Source organism: Mustela nigripes, chromosome 3 (genome assembly GCF_022355385.1).
Source record: "Mustela nigripes isolate SB6536 chromosome 3, MUSNIG.SB6536, whole genome shotgun sequence".
Lineage (NCBI taxonomy): Eukaryota > Metazoa > Chordata > Mammalia > Carnivora > Mustelidae > Mustela > Mustela nigripes.
The window spans coordinates 166,168,036-166,185,649 of record NC_081559.1 but is presented as its reverse complement, the minus strand read 5'-3'; the positions used below and the strand labels follow the sequence as shown (position 1 = coordinate 166,185,649).

General features: G+C 37.4%; 1 protein-coding gene across 6 annotated transcripts in view; it reads right to left on the bottom strand.

Moving 5' to 3' along the window:
• OXR1 (oxidation resistance 1) overlaps positions 1-17,614 on the bottom strand; it is a 439,622-nt gene that overhangs the window by 339,910 nt on the left and 82,098 nt on the right. For all 6 annotated transcript variants that reach the window (XM_059395031.1, XM_059395030.1, XM_059395036.1 and 3 more), the window contains one exon: positions 13,471-13,635. In XM_059395031.1, coding sequence (XP_059251014.1) covers positions 13,471-13,493 — 23 coding nt within the window. In that variant the 5' untranslated portion in view covers positions 13,494-13,635. The remainder of the gene's footprint in view (positions 1-13,470; positions 13,636-17,614) is intronic.

The window sequence follows — 17,614 nt, the reverse complement described above, 5'->3', positions numbered from 1 at the left end:
TTGCCTGTGTGACTGAGATGCATGTCCTCATTATTCTAGAGTTATTCCTACAATAACCTGTCCCTACTTAAGATAGACTTGAGTGGGCAGCTTTTCTTGAAAGTCCAATGAACAAATTTCCAAAAAGATCTTAACAAGACAGGGTTGATGGGCTGGTTCTAACAAGATGATGCTTGATATAGATATGTGCTCATTATGGAATTTGAGCTCATATTTGATAACCACATGATAATACTGACAAAAACAAAACAAAAATGAATTTGTCCTGCATTTATAGGAATACAGAGCCAGAAAAAGAACATAAGGATCCCATGCTATACTACACAAACCAAACCTGACATTTGTGTTATTGCCAGATTTTCAATAGAATCAAAGAGAAACTAAGACATGTCCAGAGTAGAGTAGAAGGGTCTGAAAATCATGGAACTGAAGGTTAAAGGAATCAACAGGTTTAATTTGAGAAAATTTAAAGAAAGGGAGATGAGGGGAAGAAGATACAAATTTTATCCAATAATTTTAGTGCTGCCCCAAATAACACCAACTACGAGAAAGAAAAAAAGATTCCACAGTCTAAATCTGGGAGACCCAGATTATTTTATCTTTCTCTTAAATATCTCCTGTATAGATCAGAATACAGAACACTGCCTGACATGTAGTAGATGCTCAATAAATATTTATTGAATGACTCAGCCCAATAAAGAATTTGTAAAGTAACGAAATTAAATAATCTACTGTTTGAACTACCACTTTCCCAAATAACTTGACTGTGGTCTCCCCCACCTTTTCTCATGATACCTTTTAACACATATCATGAAATCAGTGGTCTTCAGAAGACGTTTGGGAAAATGTTATATTAGACATAGCACATATGGATTTGGGTAAAATGAAAAGAAGGCAGTAACTAAAGAAGTCACCGTAGATCCAATGTAAAGAAAAATTTGTAGCAGAGAAACCCAAGATCATAATGGAGGCTAAGAACTCATAGGAAGGGTTTTCAGAAAAGGCTGGGGGCCACTTGTTGGGGTTTCTGTTGATGGAATTCATGGTTTGGGTAATTAATCAAACTAGATAAGTAGTTCCCAGACTCTTTAATCTTATAGAACCATAAATATGAAAATTAAAAGTGGAGTCTTCAAAAAAAATGAAGACTTTTGAGCTAAACACTTCTGCTTTTATCAATCGGGGATAATAATTATCATTTATTATCACCTTCATCTCATGAAAGACTATTCTAATACCAAGTAATCATGCAGTTCATCATTTCAGGCTAAAGAAAGAAATTTAGCAAAATCAGAGCAATATTATCTTTTTCTCTTTTTCTTTTTTCCTTTTATTTTGTAATGGGATGCTTTGCCACTGACTGGCCTTTGTCCATGAAGCCCTGCTTTGTAACCAATGCCCTATGTGACCTCACAGCTTCCCTCTAGAAAATACTCTATTATTTTAGGCACATGTCCTGTCAATGACAGCCAATAATTGATGATGATGAAAAAAGGCAGAAGCAGTTAAAATGGGCACATTTCAGAACACAGACCTGAGGAAATTTCTCCAAAGTGTAAAAAAATCAATAGTACAGAATAGGAACAGGGCTATTTTATTTTCTTAAACACAGAAAAGTTCCTACCTCAGCTCAAATGAGCCATAGCTCTAATTTAGAGTTGAAGATATATCCACAAAACTCTTCAGTGTTCAGTAACAAACGTCTGCATACTTTAGACACAGAATAACCCTGTAACAGTTGAATCACTTCATCTCCTGTTCCCATGTAGGGTTTTTTTTTGTTTGTTTATTTGTTTTTTTAACCCAAATCTTCCCACCTATTCTAAAAATACACTCCCCATTACAATGCCTGGCTGGAGAGTCAGACCACGTGCTCTGGTCTGGTGAATTCAGCCATTCATCAGTGCACAGCATCCTTGAGTGTCAGGTGCCAACAACATGTGGGATGACCTCATCCCTGTTTTAGCAGGTGGCCGTCAAGGCGCATTCTAACTAGGAAGCTGAGGTTTCACTTATCTCATCACACATCTTCTGGTAACAGCTATAACTCAATGCTTACCTTCAATCGACCATATTTACAACTTGCCAAATATAATAAGCATTTTATATGTCTGTTTTATTCTCCAAATGCCAAATTTGGAAAAAATATGGAGGGATATCAAGAAAATTCTCACTTCAAGAAAACGACTTTCTCTTACTCAGCTTGTAAGAACCTAAAAGTAATAAACATAATGAATGCTCTCACCATGCAAGCAAATGCCTTTTAAATCCTTTCATATCATCATCCTTACAGTTACTTCAAATATCTAGCCAGTTTGCCCAAAAAACACTGAAAAGAAAAAGAGAGACAGTAGCAAACCTTAGAGACTCTTAAGTGTAGAGAAGAAACAGAGGTTGCTGGAGGGGTGGTGGGTGGTAGATGGGGTAAGAGGGTGATGGATATTGAGGGGAGCACTTGTCGTAAGGAGCACTGGGTGTTGTACTTAAGTGATAAAGCACTAAACTCTATACCTGAAACTAATATTATCCTATATGTTAACTAACTGGAATTGAAATACACTTGAAAAAGAAAAAAAAATTAAAAGAATAATATGGATTTGAAGGGGATCATCAAAATTTCAGTGAGCCTGTTATGCACATTCTGTATCTAAATGCAATTTTATGATATTATACAAACCTCAGGGGAAAGGTCTAAATGAGAATGGACCCAAGGACACCACTTAGTTTGAATTTCAACTTTTTTCTGTCATCGCCACGAAGGCACTTTGTATCAGTTATCTAAAACCAAAGAGTAGTTAACTTCATCTAATTTCTTTGTCAAATGTTGGCATAAAACCAATTTTCGATTACAGAGTCTGCGAAGCTAGTGTGCATAAAGCTGAAAAACCATCTGGAACAATAATAGCCCTCCTACATGAAATTTATCAGTCAGAAAAGATGGTGAATGTCTCAGAACTTCAGCCTTCTACCACAAGCTCTCAGCAGCAGCAGGGAGCCCTGGTGCACTGGCTCCGGCAGGGGAGGGTTTGCAGTCCCTGCTGCTCTGAATACTAACTTAGCACTGACGTTATAAATTCAAGCACCATTTTATCTAAGCAGACCGAGATGAAAGGAAAATCTTCACTTCCGTTCAACTTGGTATCTATAATTAATAGTTTCATCTCACCAAATATCAGTGATGTGACCTCTGCAAATGGGAATGTGAGAGCATTGACTTTCCAAATTCTGGGGAATCAAAACACATCCAAAGGCTCAAGGCTACTTTTTATGAAATATAAATAGTCTTATTACTTAGGAGGAGCCTTAACAAACAGCACTGAGCAATGAGCCAATTTTGCCCATAACAAAAAATGAGTTTGCTGAATCGCCAGGAGGAAAACTGTAATGTTATCCGATAAAGAACATGTACTTATTAAGAAGAGAAAAAAATGCATAAATGTTAAACATGACTAAAAATAAATAGCAGGAGAGAAGTCATTATAACCCTATAGAGGGAATTCCTGGACCACATATGGTAATGACACCTCCAGGAAGAAGGAGGGATTAGCCACGCCTCCTTACATAGACAGGGCTTGCCCACATCTAGTAAAATAATATTATTATATGCTTCTGAGACCATTTTATCCCACTGTAGGTAATCAAGTCATTTGTAAGCTTTCTCAATCACTAAATCCACAACTCCACAGTCCAAAGGGAGGTGGCAGATATCCATGGATGATTCCTTCTCTGATCTGGATCATGTACCACTGACAATTAGTATCTTGGATTAGAGCCAGTTGAAAAATTCCCAGTCCACCGAAAGTTCCAGACTTTCTGATTTTGCAATTCACACACACACACACACACACACACACACACACACAAGGGGAATGGGATCAAGGTTGTATTTCCAATTTTTATTTTGCCAGGTGAAGATATAAAGAGAAATAACCTAACTTCTATCTATAATCAGTGCCATAAAGCAAACCATATTTTATCACAAAAAGTGTAGAAAGGTAACAGTCTTCGAATAAAGGTGAATTTCTTTTCCAAGGAAGGACACATGGAAATGTTATGGCAGTGTTCTCTCTAGCACCCATGTGAGCACTTGGACAGATACTCTATGTCATCTGGTTCCTCACTGAAACTACACACACATTAAACAACAGTGTAGAGGAGACACTTCACTGATTAATGTACTTTTATGTTTATATATTGGAATTAGCCTTAAAGTTTATGATGGTGAGAGATTTAAAAATATAAGTGAACTATAAGTTGGATAATGGATAATATATTTTCAATTTCCACAATTTACAAAAACGTTCACTGATCTCTAAAACTCCTTAACATAATATAGAATATTTCTATTGATAAAATATCCTTTATATCATGTCCCTAATTATTCAGATGTATCAGATTTGTTGAATCTTTTTAAATGGATGATAATGAGACACAGGCTATATTCATGAAAAAGGTTTCTCATTTACTTTTTTTCTTTCATTATTACAATGTATTACAGTACATTCTTTCCTATTAATCATCTGCTGAGTGTTTATATTAAGAATACAGTATGATTTGTTTTCATAAAATTTGAAGATCACAGAGAACTCCTTTCAAAACAGATATAAGATCAAGAAATAAGATCAACATGCAATTCTTGCCATTACTAAATTTCTCTAAATTTACATTTTAGATAAATTTTCTCCTGTAAAATGGTCAGTGAGGGCAAAGTTTCCTATCGCATTTAGAATATAATCCTGTGTCTTTCTAATGATCTACATGTCCCCCTCTACCTCTACAAGCTCAGGTCCTGGCATTCTCCCTTCTACTGGTTCTTTCTATCAAACCAGCTTCCTTGGTGTTTCCTCAAACACAGCAGGTACATTTCAGTCTCAGAGCCTTTGTCCTTCCTGTTTTTCTGCCTGAAATGGTTTTCTGCTGAGACTTGTATGGCTTATTTCCTCTCTGCTTAAATGTCACCCTGCTCAAGAAGCATTCTTGGCCACTTCCCCACTCCCCTTTTTATTCTGCTGGGTTATTCTTCAAAATAAATTTATCACTTTCTGGTTTTCTAAAATGTATTTGCTTATCTGTTTATATCTGTCTGTCTTCAGCCCTAGAATGTAAGCTTAATGAAAGGAGGGACTTCCATTGCATTCATCATTCTATCCTATCCACAGCATTGCAAACTACACATTGTAGGCGCTGAAAAGTGCATGCTGAATGAAGACATGAATGAATATAAATGCAAGAAAACATTTTCTAATTTACATAAAAATGTACTGCTAGTCTAGATAAAACTAAACTATACTACTCCACCTCTTTAACTGCATAGGAATTACTTTTAAAGTCCTATAAAACTTATAATAAACCTATTCTTAAAAAAAAAGAACATAAAACCAAGTATAAATAAATACATATAATCTTTTTAGTGACCACCCAATTGAGAACAAATAAAAAATAAAACCCAATAAGCAAACAAACAAAAAAAGATAATGGGAACATATATACCAGGATGAAATGGTCCCTGAAAATTTTATGCACCAACAGCAAATGATGTTTAAGATTACAAATATAATTTTGATCATGCTGAAAATATCATACCTTAGTCTACATAACTTTTAATAATTAGAATTATCTTGTAGACCATTCACTGGCCTTTATCTTAATTATTCAAGTCCAAAAAGGGCTAATGTTTAGTAACTCTAGACCTTAAGGGTTAAAATGAACTGCCCAGGTTTATGTTAAATCTTCTACAGTCGAAGGAAATATTGCTTTAAGCATTTATTGTAGTTCTTTCATAAGAAAGTATATTATAATCCCCCGGAGAATGACAAAAAGACCTATTTCAAAGCAAGTTTATAGACCTGGATGACATTCAAAAGGAAAATGCTACGGTCCATCATCAATCCCTGAAGAGTACTTGACTTTGGTGTTTATACATTTTTCCAGTACAGACTGTGAATTAGTGATAATCAATCACCTGTTTCTAATGACTTGTGACCAGTGGCAAGCCTGGGAAGGAGGGCTGGTCAAGGTTACAGGTGTAGGCTCTGGCCACAGAAGAGAGTAGAACTAACTGGTCTCTGTGGGAATTGAAACTGCAAACCCAAATTCATTAACTCTACAAGAAAATAGACTCCTCTAAGCTGTCCAAAATTTACCGATTTTCTTCAAAATGTGATTTGTGTCTAGTTGGCACAAATGTTTAAGAACAGTAATAAAATATTCTGTCTTACTAATTATCTGATTATTCAAGGAGAAATAATATGAGGTTGCTACATGGAGAAAAATATCCAGAAGGTTTCCTATAAAAGTTTAATTTTTAAAAAGCCATTACTAAAGGCACATAGCTCAAAGCCAGATATGAGCAAGGATGCTAAAAATATAATGTGCTTACTTCAAGTGTCAAGCCCAAATCAAAATAGGATTGTGTTAATAATGAAGGGATTTCTACTTGAAAAGGCATATTATGACTACAAAGATGTACTAAAATTTTTCAGAATTTGGTAAACTGACTTTCATCACCACACTTAAAGTATTATGTGATTTTGAAGACATGTTTTTATTCCTCTTTAATTTTCATTTTTGGCTATTTTATTCTTTCCCCTTCTTCTCCTAAGTCATCTGCTCTTCATACTCTCCTATACTCAATTACTCTTCTGTGTTCTGGATCTGCTCCTTTACCAGCTGAACATCCCCTCACACGAGGATTCTTAAATTTAAGGCTTGCAAACCCATTCTCTCTTTCCAGCCCCTTAATATATCAGTCATTCATTCAACATGCACTTACATTCTGGAAAATACAGTATTTCGCCACCTAAGTTCTTCCTATCGCTCAGAAAACCTCATCTTTCAGTTAGAAACACTAGCTTTATATTTATGTCTAAATTTCTCTCTCTCACTCTCTCCCCATAACAGACTGTTGACAATTCTGCCTTTTACCCTCTACTACCCAACACAGGGTAAAAAATGGCCCTTTGCAATCTCTCTACTTATCCATATTTCTCCCGCTGTGAGTTCTGAGCCCTTCAGAAAGAGAGAGATCAAGCCTCTACCTCCTCTGCCACTGCAAATGTTGCCCCTGAGGGCCTGCCACTTAACAGTGTAAATAGGAAAAGTACTTTGCAGAATCACGGTTAAAGCAACCTTTGAGAAAAGATTCTGACTTTTCCCCTGTCTTTGGTATAAACAGACTGCTTCTGTCTCTCCAGAATCTTGTTTTCCTCCTAAATACCTCCTAAATTCCGGTGCCGAAGAATGGTATAGGAGGATTCACTTTTTCTTTTATTCACTAAAGAACTTAAATAAAAATATTATAATGTGAATATTCTGACAAAGAAAAGTATCTACACTTCTAATTTTGCATCTTTCTCATTTCTAGAGTTCTAACACACTATTACTTTTGGATAAAGAAGATAAGTCAAATTAGTTTTCACCCCCTATTAGCATTACTGTAATTGCCAGCATTCACAATAATATTTTATACTATAATTATATTTAATAGAGATCATTTACCACCACTAAATTTAGTCAATACATCAATAACTTACATAACTCAGACTTTACTATATTTCCAAACTATGGACATCCATGATGGAATGAGTGATTTGTTGACTTTTAATAAAATTCTATTAATCAGCTATAAGTAAATACTTCCTTGATTAGCACATCTTCAGTATTTATAAGGAACTAAATCTGGTAAAATAGCTAGTGTACAAGACAGGTCCTTTCCTAAAGTAAAAAAAAAAAAAGATGAGTTGATAAGACACTTTCTCAGAAACACCTATTTTCTCCCTAGCCTTGATGTCTGCAATCCAGAGAGCTACAACATAGGGCCTCACCAGGGATCTGAATGACAGTACCTTGTGACCCACCAGTAGTCATTAATTCTCCTCACAAGAGAAATACTTACAATAGCAAAAAGTGAAAATTAGAAAAGGTACAATCCAAATGAGTGAAATAAATAATGCTACTCCCACAGAGTGTGACCCAGCCTTTACACAGGATTCTATTGCTCCAGAGCCATCAGAGAGAGGACCACGGAAATTACACAGTGACAATGGAAGATGGGAAAACACCATCCATGGCTTGAGTTCAGTTTGGCAAAACTTTGTGAGTATAAGTAGAAAAGAATATGTCTCAGCATTTATAACTGTGGCTTTCTACGTATCGTAAGATTTTGGTCTTTTTTTTTTTTTTAACTGCTGCTTTACATTTTTTTGATAGTGTTTGACTCTTCATAATTAGCCATATTCCTTTATTTTTAGAAGTAAATACAAGAGACATATATGTACTCCTGAATAATAAACCATTTCTTCCCTTATAGGAGAAAGAAATAGCCATTTTGTTTCCCCCAATATCCTGGACATACCTTTTACTTATTTTTATATATTTCTTAAAGATTAATTTGTTTGTTTTAGAGAGAGGGAGAGAGCATGGGGGAAGGGGCAGAGGGAAAGAGAGAATCCTGGAGCAGACTTCCCGCTGAGCATGGAGCCTGACACAGGGCTTGATTCCACCACCCCAAGATCATGACCGGAGTCAAAACCATGAGTCGGCAGCTCAACAGACTGAGCCGCTGAGGTACCCCACCCTGAAAGTACCTTTTAGAGCACTTACTACATTAAGTCAGTTATTTGATTACTTAGTCTTCTTGGCTAAGAGATGAGTTCCTATAAGAAGAGTCATTACTTCCCATTAAGATAGCATCCCTGTAGTGAGCCCAGGACACAGAATATTACGGACGCTCAATAGACTGTGACTGGTTACTTGGCCTCTTACTTTCATTCATCCAGTGTCTTCTTTTTCCCTGGCTCTAGTTCAATGACCTTCACCTCTCTCAGGTGTGAGTGTTTAAGACGCAGTGAACAAAAGCTGAAATGCGCCCAGGCATCACAACGAAAATGATTTGGTGTCAAGAAGATGGCAGCTGGCAAAACCAGTTAGGAAACCATTAGGCTCCCCCTCTGAACGCTGGCTGACAGCAGTACGGTGACGCTAGTAAATGCGAGCTGAGGGTGTACAGGGCCAGGGGGAGGAGAAAGTACGTGACTTAGCAGCAGAGGGTCTCTATGAGATGGACAGCGAGAAGAGTTATTTTAGTTGAATTACAGCAAAACGCCGGTATCTCTCTGTTGTGCTTCCTCTGTATCATGAGGAAAACCTGACAATTTCTAGCCTGTCACATGACAAGTGGAACTAAGATTCATACTTGGTCCTTTAGGTAGCTCACCTTATGTAATGTTGAAGGTTCACCTTAGTTTCAGATGGCAACAAGCTCTTCACCTCCTCTAGGAAATGAAGGCGCTCACCCACTACCTCCACACTCTACCTTCAATACTATTCCAATGTCTGACAGGGTTCCCAGGTCCAGACACTCACTTCCTTCTAAGAGAAGCCCCAGGATATCTATAATTGAGGAAATTAAGGGAAGCATTCTGGTTGAAAATGGGAACAATGGGCGCCTGGGTGGCTCAGTGGGTTAAGCCGCTGCCTTCGGCTCAGGTCATGATCTTAGGGTCCTGGGATCGAGCCCCACATCAGGCTCTCTGCTCAGCGGGGAGCCTGCTTCCTCCTCTCTCTCTCTGCCTGCTTCTCTGCCTACTTGTGATCTCTGTCTATCAAATAAATAAATAAAATCTTTAAAAAAAAAATGGGAACAAGGGCACTCACCGTGAAGCCACATGCACACAGAAAGGGTCTCGCTTTACCAGATAGTGTTCATTTTATATGGGTAGCTTGGTGGTTAGGGGTACCAACTGGCTGTCTGCGTCTATTGCCTAACTCTGCCACTTACTGGCTGTGTCGTATTGGGCAACTTCCTACTGAAGTTTGTTGTCTAAATTCTCCCCTTGTGGAAATGTGAATAGCAATACTACGTTGCTAATAAGGTTGTGTGGAGTATGGTAAGTATGTTAAAAACCACAAAGTGTCTAAAAAAGTGTCTGGTACAAGGTAAATGCCACATAAATGTTCACTCTTGGTAATATTTACTTAGCTTTCATGTCAGAAAAATTGAATCTTTTCAAACATTATATAAATATGCACATATACATTATATATACAAGCATTATGTATATTACATATAATCTTATCAAAATATTAAAACACAGGTTGAAGATGGTCATCAGGGAAGAAGCACTAAAAGTCCTTTCACGTACGCCTTGGTATTATACCATTTCCGTCTTTGTGCTATAGAAATAGCACTCTTTTTCAACTCTCTCTGCTTCCTCATGTCTCCTGCTAATTACCTCTCCTACCAGCAACAATTCTTTCCCTCAGATCATAGCCTGGAATCTGTCACCTGTTCACAGATGTCTGCAATGATTCTGCACATCCGTTGGTCTCTATCTCAACCAAAGTCAATTCAATCATTGCCTCCATCTGGTAATTATTTACTGAACAAGAAGATTCATGAAACATCTGTTGTGATTCTTATAATCAATTCTTACCAGTCTCCTTCCCTGATTCACACTGCTCAGTTTCCTAGAAATTTGGGCATTTCCTAGATTGTATTTCTTTTTGATATTCACTATGAAAAGGCCAGGCTATTTCACTTTTTTTTTCAAATACCATACCCATAACTACTAGAGCAAGGAAATTTCTTTTAATATGTAAAAAAAAGATAATTTTCCTATACTAGGTATTTAGAAGCTGGGAGGATTGCTTGGATAGTTGTTAACATGAATTTCTAAATTCTTCAGTTCTATGTAGGGCCCCCTTTCCAGTAAGCCTCAGAGTCAACTTTTTCAAATCAACACATGAATATGGTTAGAAAAATACAATGTCATAGTAAGTAGACCAAACGGTTCAGAGTCCAGTGGGTTTTGACAATAAACTCTGCTAACATTAATGAGATAGCCAAACGGAGGGGAGTCTGGCAAAAGTGGAACTCAAAAGACTCACAGAGATCAAGACTGACAGGGTTACTTGAATTCCCAGACGTGAAGAAGCCGCCCTGAGAAACAGATGGGAGCATCTGGCAGATACATCCTTACCGACAGACAGATCCCGCCAGGTGTTCCCTGTCCCTATCTGGATTTCCTTAAACACTGGAAGCACGGAATGCTCCCTGCGATGATTATGCGACCATCAGCCAGTCCTCCGACTCAGAGTCCTATGGAGTTTTCCACAACAGTTAACAGAATGCACTGGTGGAGCCAAATCAAGCATTTCTTGCAGTTAAAAGTTATATCTCTTATTTTAAATTAATAATCTGTCAAACCAGTTTCTTTTCCAATGTCGGTATTTTCATGTCTTAGTTTCTGAATTTCGCAACAGAGAGCCAGACCACGGACTATAATAATTTTACCAAGTTAATGTCATTACAGCCAAACTCCACACTGTTGTATAATGCAGTAACACTGGTAAAAGAAATTAAGAGCTTTCTGCATGGAAATCTAATGGGGAACGTTAGTTGTGGCCAGAATTAAGGATACAACTGGATGAATTATTTCTGTAAAATTTGTACCTGCAAGACTGAAAGAATTCTAACAAATTTCATATATGAATTCTGTAAGCATCGAAAAAAATTTTTAGAATGAAAGTATTAATCTGCCTTTGATTTACCTATTTTACATTTCTTCACCCATCTGCACAGCATCAATATATAGAACAGCTACTAAATTCTAAGTGCTGTGCTAGACAACTGGGCTTAGTGGAGTTTACTGTGTTTTGAATGGCCCTAACATCCCATTGAAAGGATGGCTTTTGACCGACCTATTGTATCACATCCAGTCAGATGTTAACTGAGATACATACCACCAACAGGTTCAAATGTTTGCCCTGTCCCGATTCTGGGAGCCAGGCCACCCACACCCTGTCTTAAGATATGACAATCATACCTGCGTTTTAATTTCCTCCACCCTCACCTGCTTCTTGTTTGTCCCGTCTCCCCATTCTCCTCCTCCTCATTCTCCTTCCTGTCTCCCCCCTTCATCTTTTTCTTTCTTCCTTGGCATGCAGCCCACTTTCCAAGATTCATCTCCAACACATGCATTTGCCAGGGGTATAGTTTCTTTAAATAAATGTGTCCTTAATATCTTCCAGGGGCTTGGGGGCACCTGGATGGCTCAGCTGGTTAAGCATCTGTCTTTGGCTCCGATCATGATCTTGGGATCCTGGGATCAAGCCCCATGTTGGGCTCCCTGCTCATTGGGAAGTCTGCTTCTTCCTCTCCCTCTGCTCTTCCCCACCCCATCCCCTGCTTGTGCTCTCTCTCTCTCTCTCAAATAAATAAATAAAATCCTTTTTTAAAAAGTATCTTCCAAGGGGGGCCTGGTTGGCTTCGGTCGGTTGAGTGTCTGCCTTCAGCTCAGGTCATGATCCCAGGGTTCTGGGATCCAGCCCCACAAAGGCTCCCTGCTCAGCGGGAAGCCTGCTTCTCTCCCACCCACTGCTCATGCTTGATCTCTCTCTGGGTCTGAAGGGGTTCGCATATTCTACAGAATTCTTTTTCTTATCTTAATAATGATTTTATTTTAATAACATGTTTTACAGTAATATTTAATAATTTTTTTTATTTTTACAGAATATATTTTAGCATCTTTAATTCATTTCTTTTTTTTTCTTTTTTCAAACTGAGATCCTTTGCACCCAGTGGGAATCCAAGGATATGTATTTTAGGGAGTCCATAAAAACTGGGACCTTTGGAAACCAAGCTATCTATATTTCCAGCACAAACCAAAGACAAGGATGGGATAGGCTCCAATGAAAATGGGCAAGATTACCAGGTCTTTCTTATATTTACATATTTATATATTTATATTTGTATATTTACATATATTCAGCTCTTTATATTTATTAAAAAAAAATCCAAAGTCTTAAAATATGGCTTCCAATTCATCCCCACTAGTATTGCTCTTGGTTGCCATAGAAAAGTTGTTAATTATATGTCAAAAAAATCTTCATACTTCTTATTATAAATTACAAACAGCTTAAACATGAACTGGAAGTCAAGGGTTATTCAGAATGTCAGCTATTTAAAGATATGAATCTACAAGGGAGACTTCTCTTCCATATTAGAGTTCTGTTCAGTATAGTCTGGGTAGATCTGCTGAAAGAGGAAGTCTAAAGAAAGTACTGATGAGAAAATACCCATCCAATTCTTACAGCTTCCCTTACAGCCTGTTATTCCTGTAGCTGGGATTGTAACAGTAGCTAGGACCACTGAATGAGTGTATAATTCCCACTTATCTCTCCAGTAGGATGTCTGGAAAGAAAGGCACAGGATGTCACCTCTCATCCTATGAAATTATGGATTCACCAAAGGCTTGAACCCTTTCCAGAGTGCCCAGATACCACAGTGTTGAAAGAGCTAAAGTTTAAATTCTAGGTAGCTTTCCTTACCTTAATCCAGGACACCAATTTCTGGAAACCAGACTTTTAAAGTTCTTTTTCTGCTCCAGTTCTGACAGGACAACTTTCGCACAAAATATGGCTTGAGGATAATGCATGCATTTGGATTAGGTTAGGAGGAGATTCACTTACCACGATAAATTCGATACAGACATTGCAGCAATTTATGGAGGAGTCTTGTGGAGCAGTCTTCTCTAGGTTTCAGAACAGGGAATGAGTAGGTCGAGTAGATAAGACCACTGGGAATTGGACTTTTAGCTTTGTTGCTGGAATGATGCACTTACAGTCTGAAATAACCTATAAAGAAAAGAAATAAAATATCTATAGAACACAGTCTATATGACTTTTTATAAATATATTTCATCCAGGTCAATAGTTTGGTCATGGTATAAGACATAGACAAATATATTTTTCATAAAATATAAGACATATTATAAACCAAAGATAAAATTAAGTCAACCATATGATAAGCTGAATGCTTTACCTTTAAAATAAGTGTAAAGAGCAATACAATGTTCATCCCCTGAAGCACAGAATACAGGGAAAGAACAGAATGTGTTTTTAGATGCACCAATTTTTTTCTCCATATGGCCAATCAGTTGTGCTCTAAGTTAGTTTTATATACTTATGCTAAAAAGATCAAAACAAAGATCCTAATTTGCCATAGTATGCATCTTTAAAAAAAGCTCCTTGGCACAAATTAGTATCATGTCCAAAGCTGTAACAAAAAAATCATTCACTACTACTTCTGAGCAAAGCAAATCTACATTGAGTAACATGCGGAGGAAAGCCAGTATGTATTTACCTAACCATTTCACATATATTTTATGAGCATCGACTCTGTACTGTGTCCCATGATCTTGAACCAATTTTTTTTATTAACATATAATGTATTATTAGCCCCAGGGGTACAGGTCAATGAATCGCCGGGTTTACACTTCAAAGCACTCACCGTAGCACAGACCTTCCCCAACATCCATAACCCCACCACCCTCTCCCTACACCCCCCCCATAACCCTGTTTGTTTTGTGAGATTGAGTCTCTTATGGTTTGTCTCCCTCCCAATCCCATCTTGTTTCATTTATTCCTTTCCTACCCCCCAAACCCCCCACGTTGCCTCTCAAGTTCCTCATATCAGGGAGATCATATAATTGTCTTTCTCTGAATAACTTATTTCACTGAACACAATACCCTCTAGTTCCATCCAAGTCATCGCAAATGGCAAGATTTCATTTCTTTTGATAGCTGCATAGTATTCATATATATATATATATATACACCTATATAAATATAGTATTCCTATATAAATATATATACACACACACACACACCCCACATCTTCTTTATCCATTCATCTGTTGATGGACATCTAGGTTCTTTCTGTAGTTTGGCTATTGTGGACATTGCTGCTATAAACATTCGGGTGCACGTGTCCCTTCAGATCACTACATTTGGATCTTTAGGGTAAATACCCAGTAGTGCAATTGCTGGGTCATAGGGTAGCTCTATTTTCAACTTTTTGAGGAACCTCTATGCTCGTTTTCCAGAGCGGCTGCACCAGCTTGCATTCCCACCAACAATGTAGGAAGGTTCCCCTTTCTCCACATCCTCGCCAGTATCTGTCATTCCCTGACTTGTTAATTTTAGCCATTCTGACTGATGTGAGGTGGTATCTTATTGTGGTTTTGCTTTGTATTTCCCTGCTGCTGAGTGATTTGGAGCACTTTTTCATGTGCCTGTTGGCCATCTGGATGTCTTCTTTGCAAAAATGTCTGTTCATGTCCTCTGCCCATTTCTTGATTGGATTATTTGTTCTTTGGGTTGAGTTTGATAAGTTCTTTATAGATTTTGGATACTAGCCCTTTATCAGATATGTTGTTTGCAAATATCTTTTCCCATTCTGTCAGTTGTCTTTTGGTTTTGTTAACTGTTTCCTTTGCTGTGCAGAAGCTTTTGATCTTAATGAAGTCCCAATATTTCATTTTTGCCCTAGCTTCCCTTGTCTTTGGCGATGGTTGAAGCCAAATTTTGTAGGGTACAATTAATTCCATGATACTGTATTAGGAGCTTTAGTTCCGGTCATTAACCATTAACCCAGTACTGTTCAATTAAATATTTATTGAGGATATACTACGTGCACATACACTATCCCAGGTAGAGTTCAGGGGTAAGCATGAATGACATATAAATAAGACATGTTTCTGCCTTCAAAGAATGTTGTATGTAAGAAAGATGATTATAATAAAATGGAGTAAGTTTTCTAACATGTTTACACGGAGTATATAGGAGCAAAAAGACGAGCTTTCACCCCAGTCTTAGGGATTTGGAAGGACTTCTCTCTCTCTCTCTCTCTTTTTTTTTTTTTAAGATTTTATTTATTTGACAGAGGGAGAGATCACAAGTAGGCAGAGAGTCAGGCAGGGTGGGGGGGAAGCAGGCCCCCTGCTGAGCAGAGAGCCAATGCAATGTGGGACTCAATCCCAGGACCCTGAGATCATGACCTGAGCCTAAGGCAGACGCTTAACCCACTAAACCATGCAGGCACCCCTGGAAGGATTTCTAAAGAAGATAATGGACCAAACTACTAACATTAGGTTTGGCTGCAAGTTTCAAAACAAGCAACCAAAATATTGAAAAAAAAAAAAATCCAAACTCAAAGTCGCTTAGAAAAGACCGTTTATTTCTCTCTCCTATAAACAAATCCTGAGTCTTAAGAAGTCCAAGGAAGACACAGCAATTCTATAAACACATGAGATGGAGACTTCCTTCTTGTCATTTTACCATTCTTGACATGTGGTTCCCCTACATGTTCCAAGTGGCTGTTGAGCTTGAGAATGTCTGTGTTCCAGTTAGCAAGAAGAGGAAAGAAAAGGATGCTTTCTGAAATTTACACATGACATTTCTGCTTGTATTTCATGGGACAGAGCTTACTAACTTGGCCACTCTTATTCTACTGGAGACTGGGAAACGCAGTCATTATTCTAGGCAGCCACAAACCATGGTACCTACTAGAAACCAGGGATAAACGTGGGTATTGGGAGAAAATTAGCGTTGTCTGCCATTGTGTTTGTGACTTGGTGACCTTTACCCACAATATTTTATGATTCTGTACCTACTGCAAAGTGACAAACATAGGGCAGATGTGAGGTGCCATCAGTCTGTGGTTTGTTGGTAATTTTACATATTTGATATATAATGTGCTAAACATCCAAACTTCCTCAGTTTTCATAAATCACTCAGAATCAACAAAATATTTTGTGTGCCCTATTATTTACCAGACTCTAAGTATGAAGGGCACAAGACTAACAAAATATGGTCTTTGCACATAAAGAATTTACTTACATAGATGCCATCATGTAAAAAAGTAAAATGCACTCTGAAAATTGTTGAGTATATACAAGGACATACGAACAGCTATAGGGGAATAGAGAAAGAACCATAACTCTAATGGATTCTAATTTTAATGGCCCCTGTCTGCCAGTTGAGTAAGCAGCTGTAAGATCGGTATCCTAAACAGTCTCCTTGCATTCCTGAAGAGGTTTTCAAGTCCATTCTGCCCTTGTTAAAACATATGGACTTCCATCTATTAAGGACAGAGGGACTCTGAACTCTGCTCCGAAAATTGGTAACTTCCAACTCTCAAAATCTGTTATTACCTGATTCTTATCAAGGGTTCAATTACCAAAAATGAAAAAAAAAAGTATGTGCAATTGTCTGACATAATTCATTCTAGATAATCTTAATTCTTAATTCTATCTTTAGAGAGATATGTATCTGGATATCATTATTTTAATATGTAACCAAATTACCTTTACTGAATTATACTTTGGGGTTTTTCCAAGAGTTTGCATTGAAGGATGTCAATAAAGATAATAATAAATAAGCAAGCAAAATCCATGCCTGTGAAATCAGCTATAAGGTTTAGTGGGCTATTTACTGACATAAAAATGTTGCCCTTAGGAGCACTCAAAGCAAAAACGTGCCAAGTTTCAACACTAAGAAAACTATTATTCCAAAATTCCGACTTGCTTTAATCCCATGGGGACATTTATTTCTTTGCTTTAACTTACGAGAAGCTCTGCAACAAATCTGTCACATTTCTTTAAGAACTATTCAAGGCTTCAAGGTTTGCATTTTTATCCTAACTTTTTTTTCCCATTTCTGGCAACTTTAATTTTTAACATGTTTTTGATAAACACACATACAGATACAAACATATGCATATACAGACATACATGTGTGTAAATACATAGAAAATCCTCCCTAAGTCTTTTTT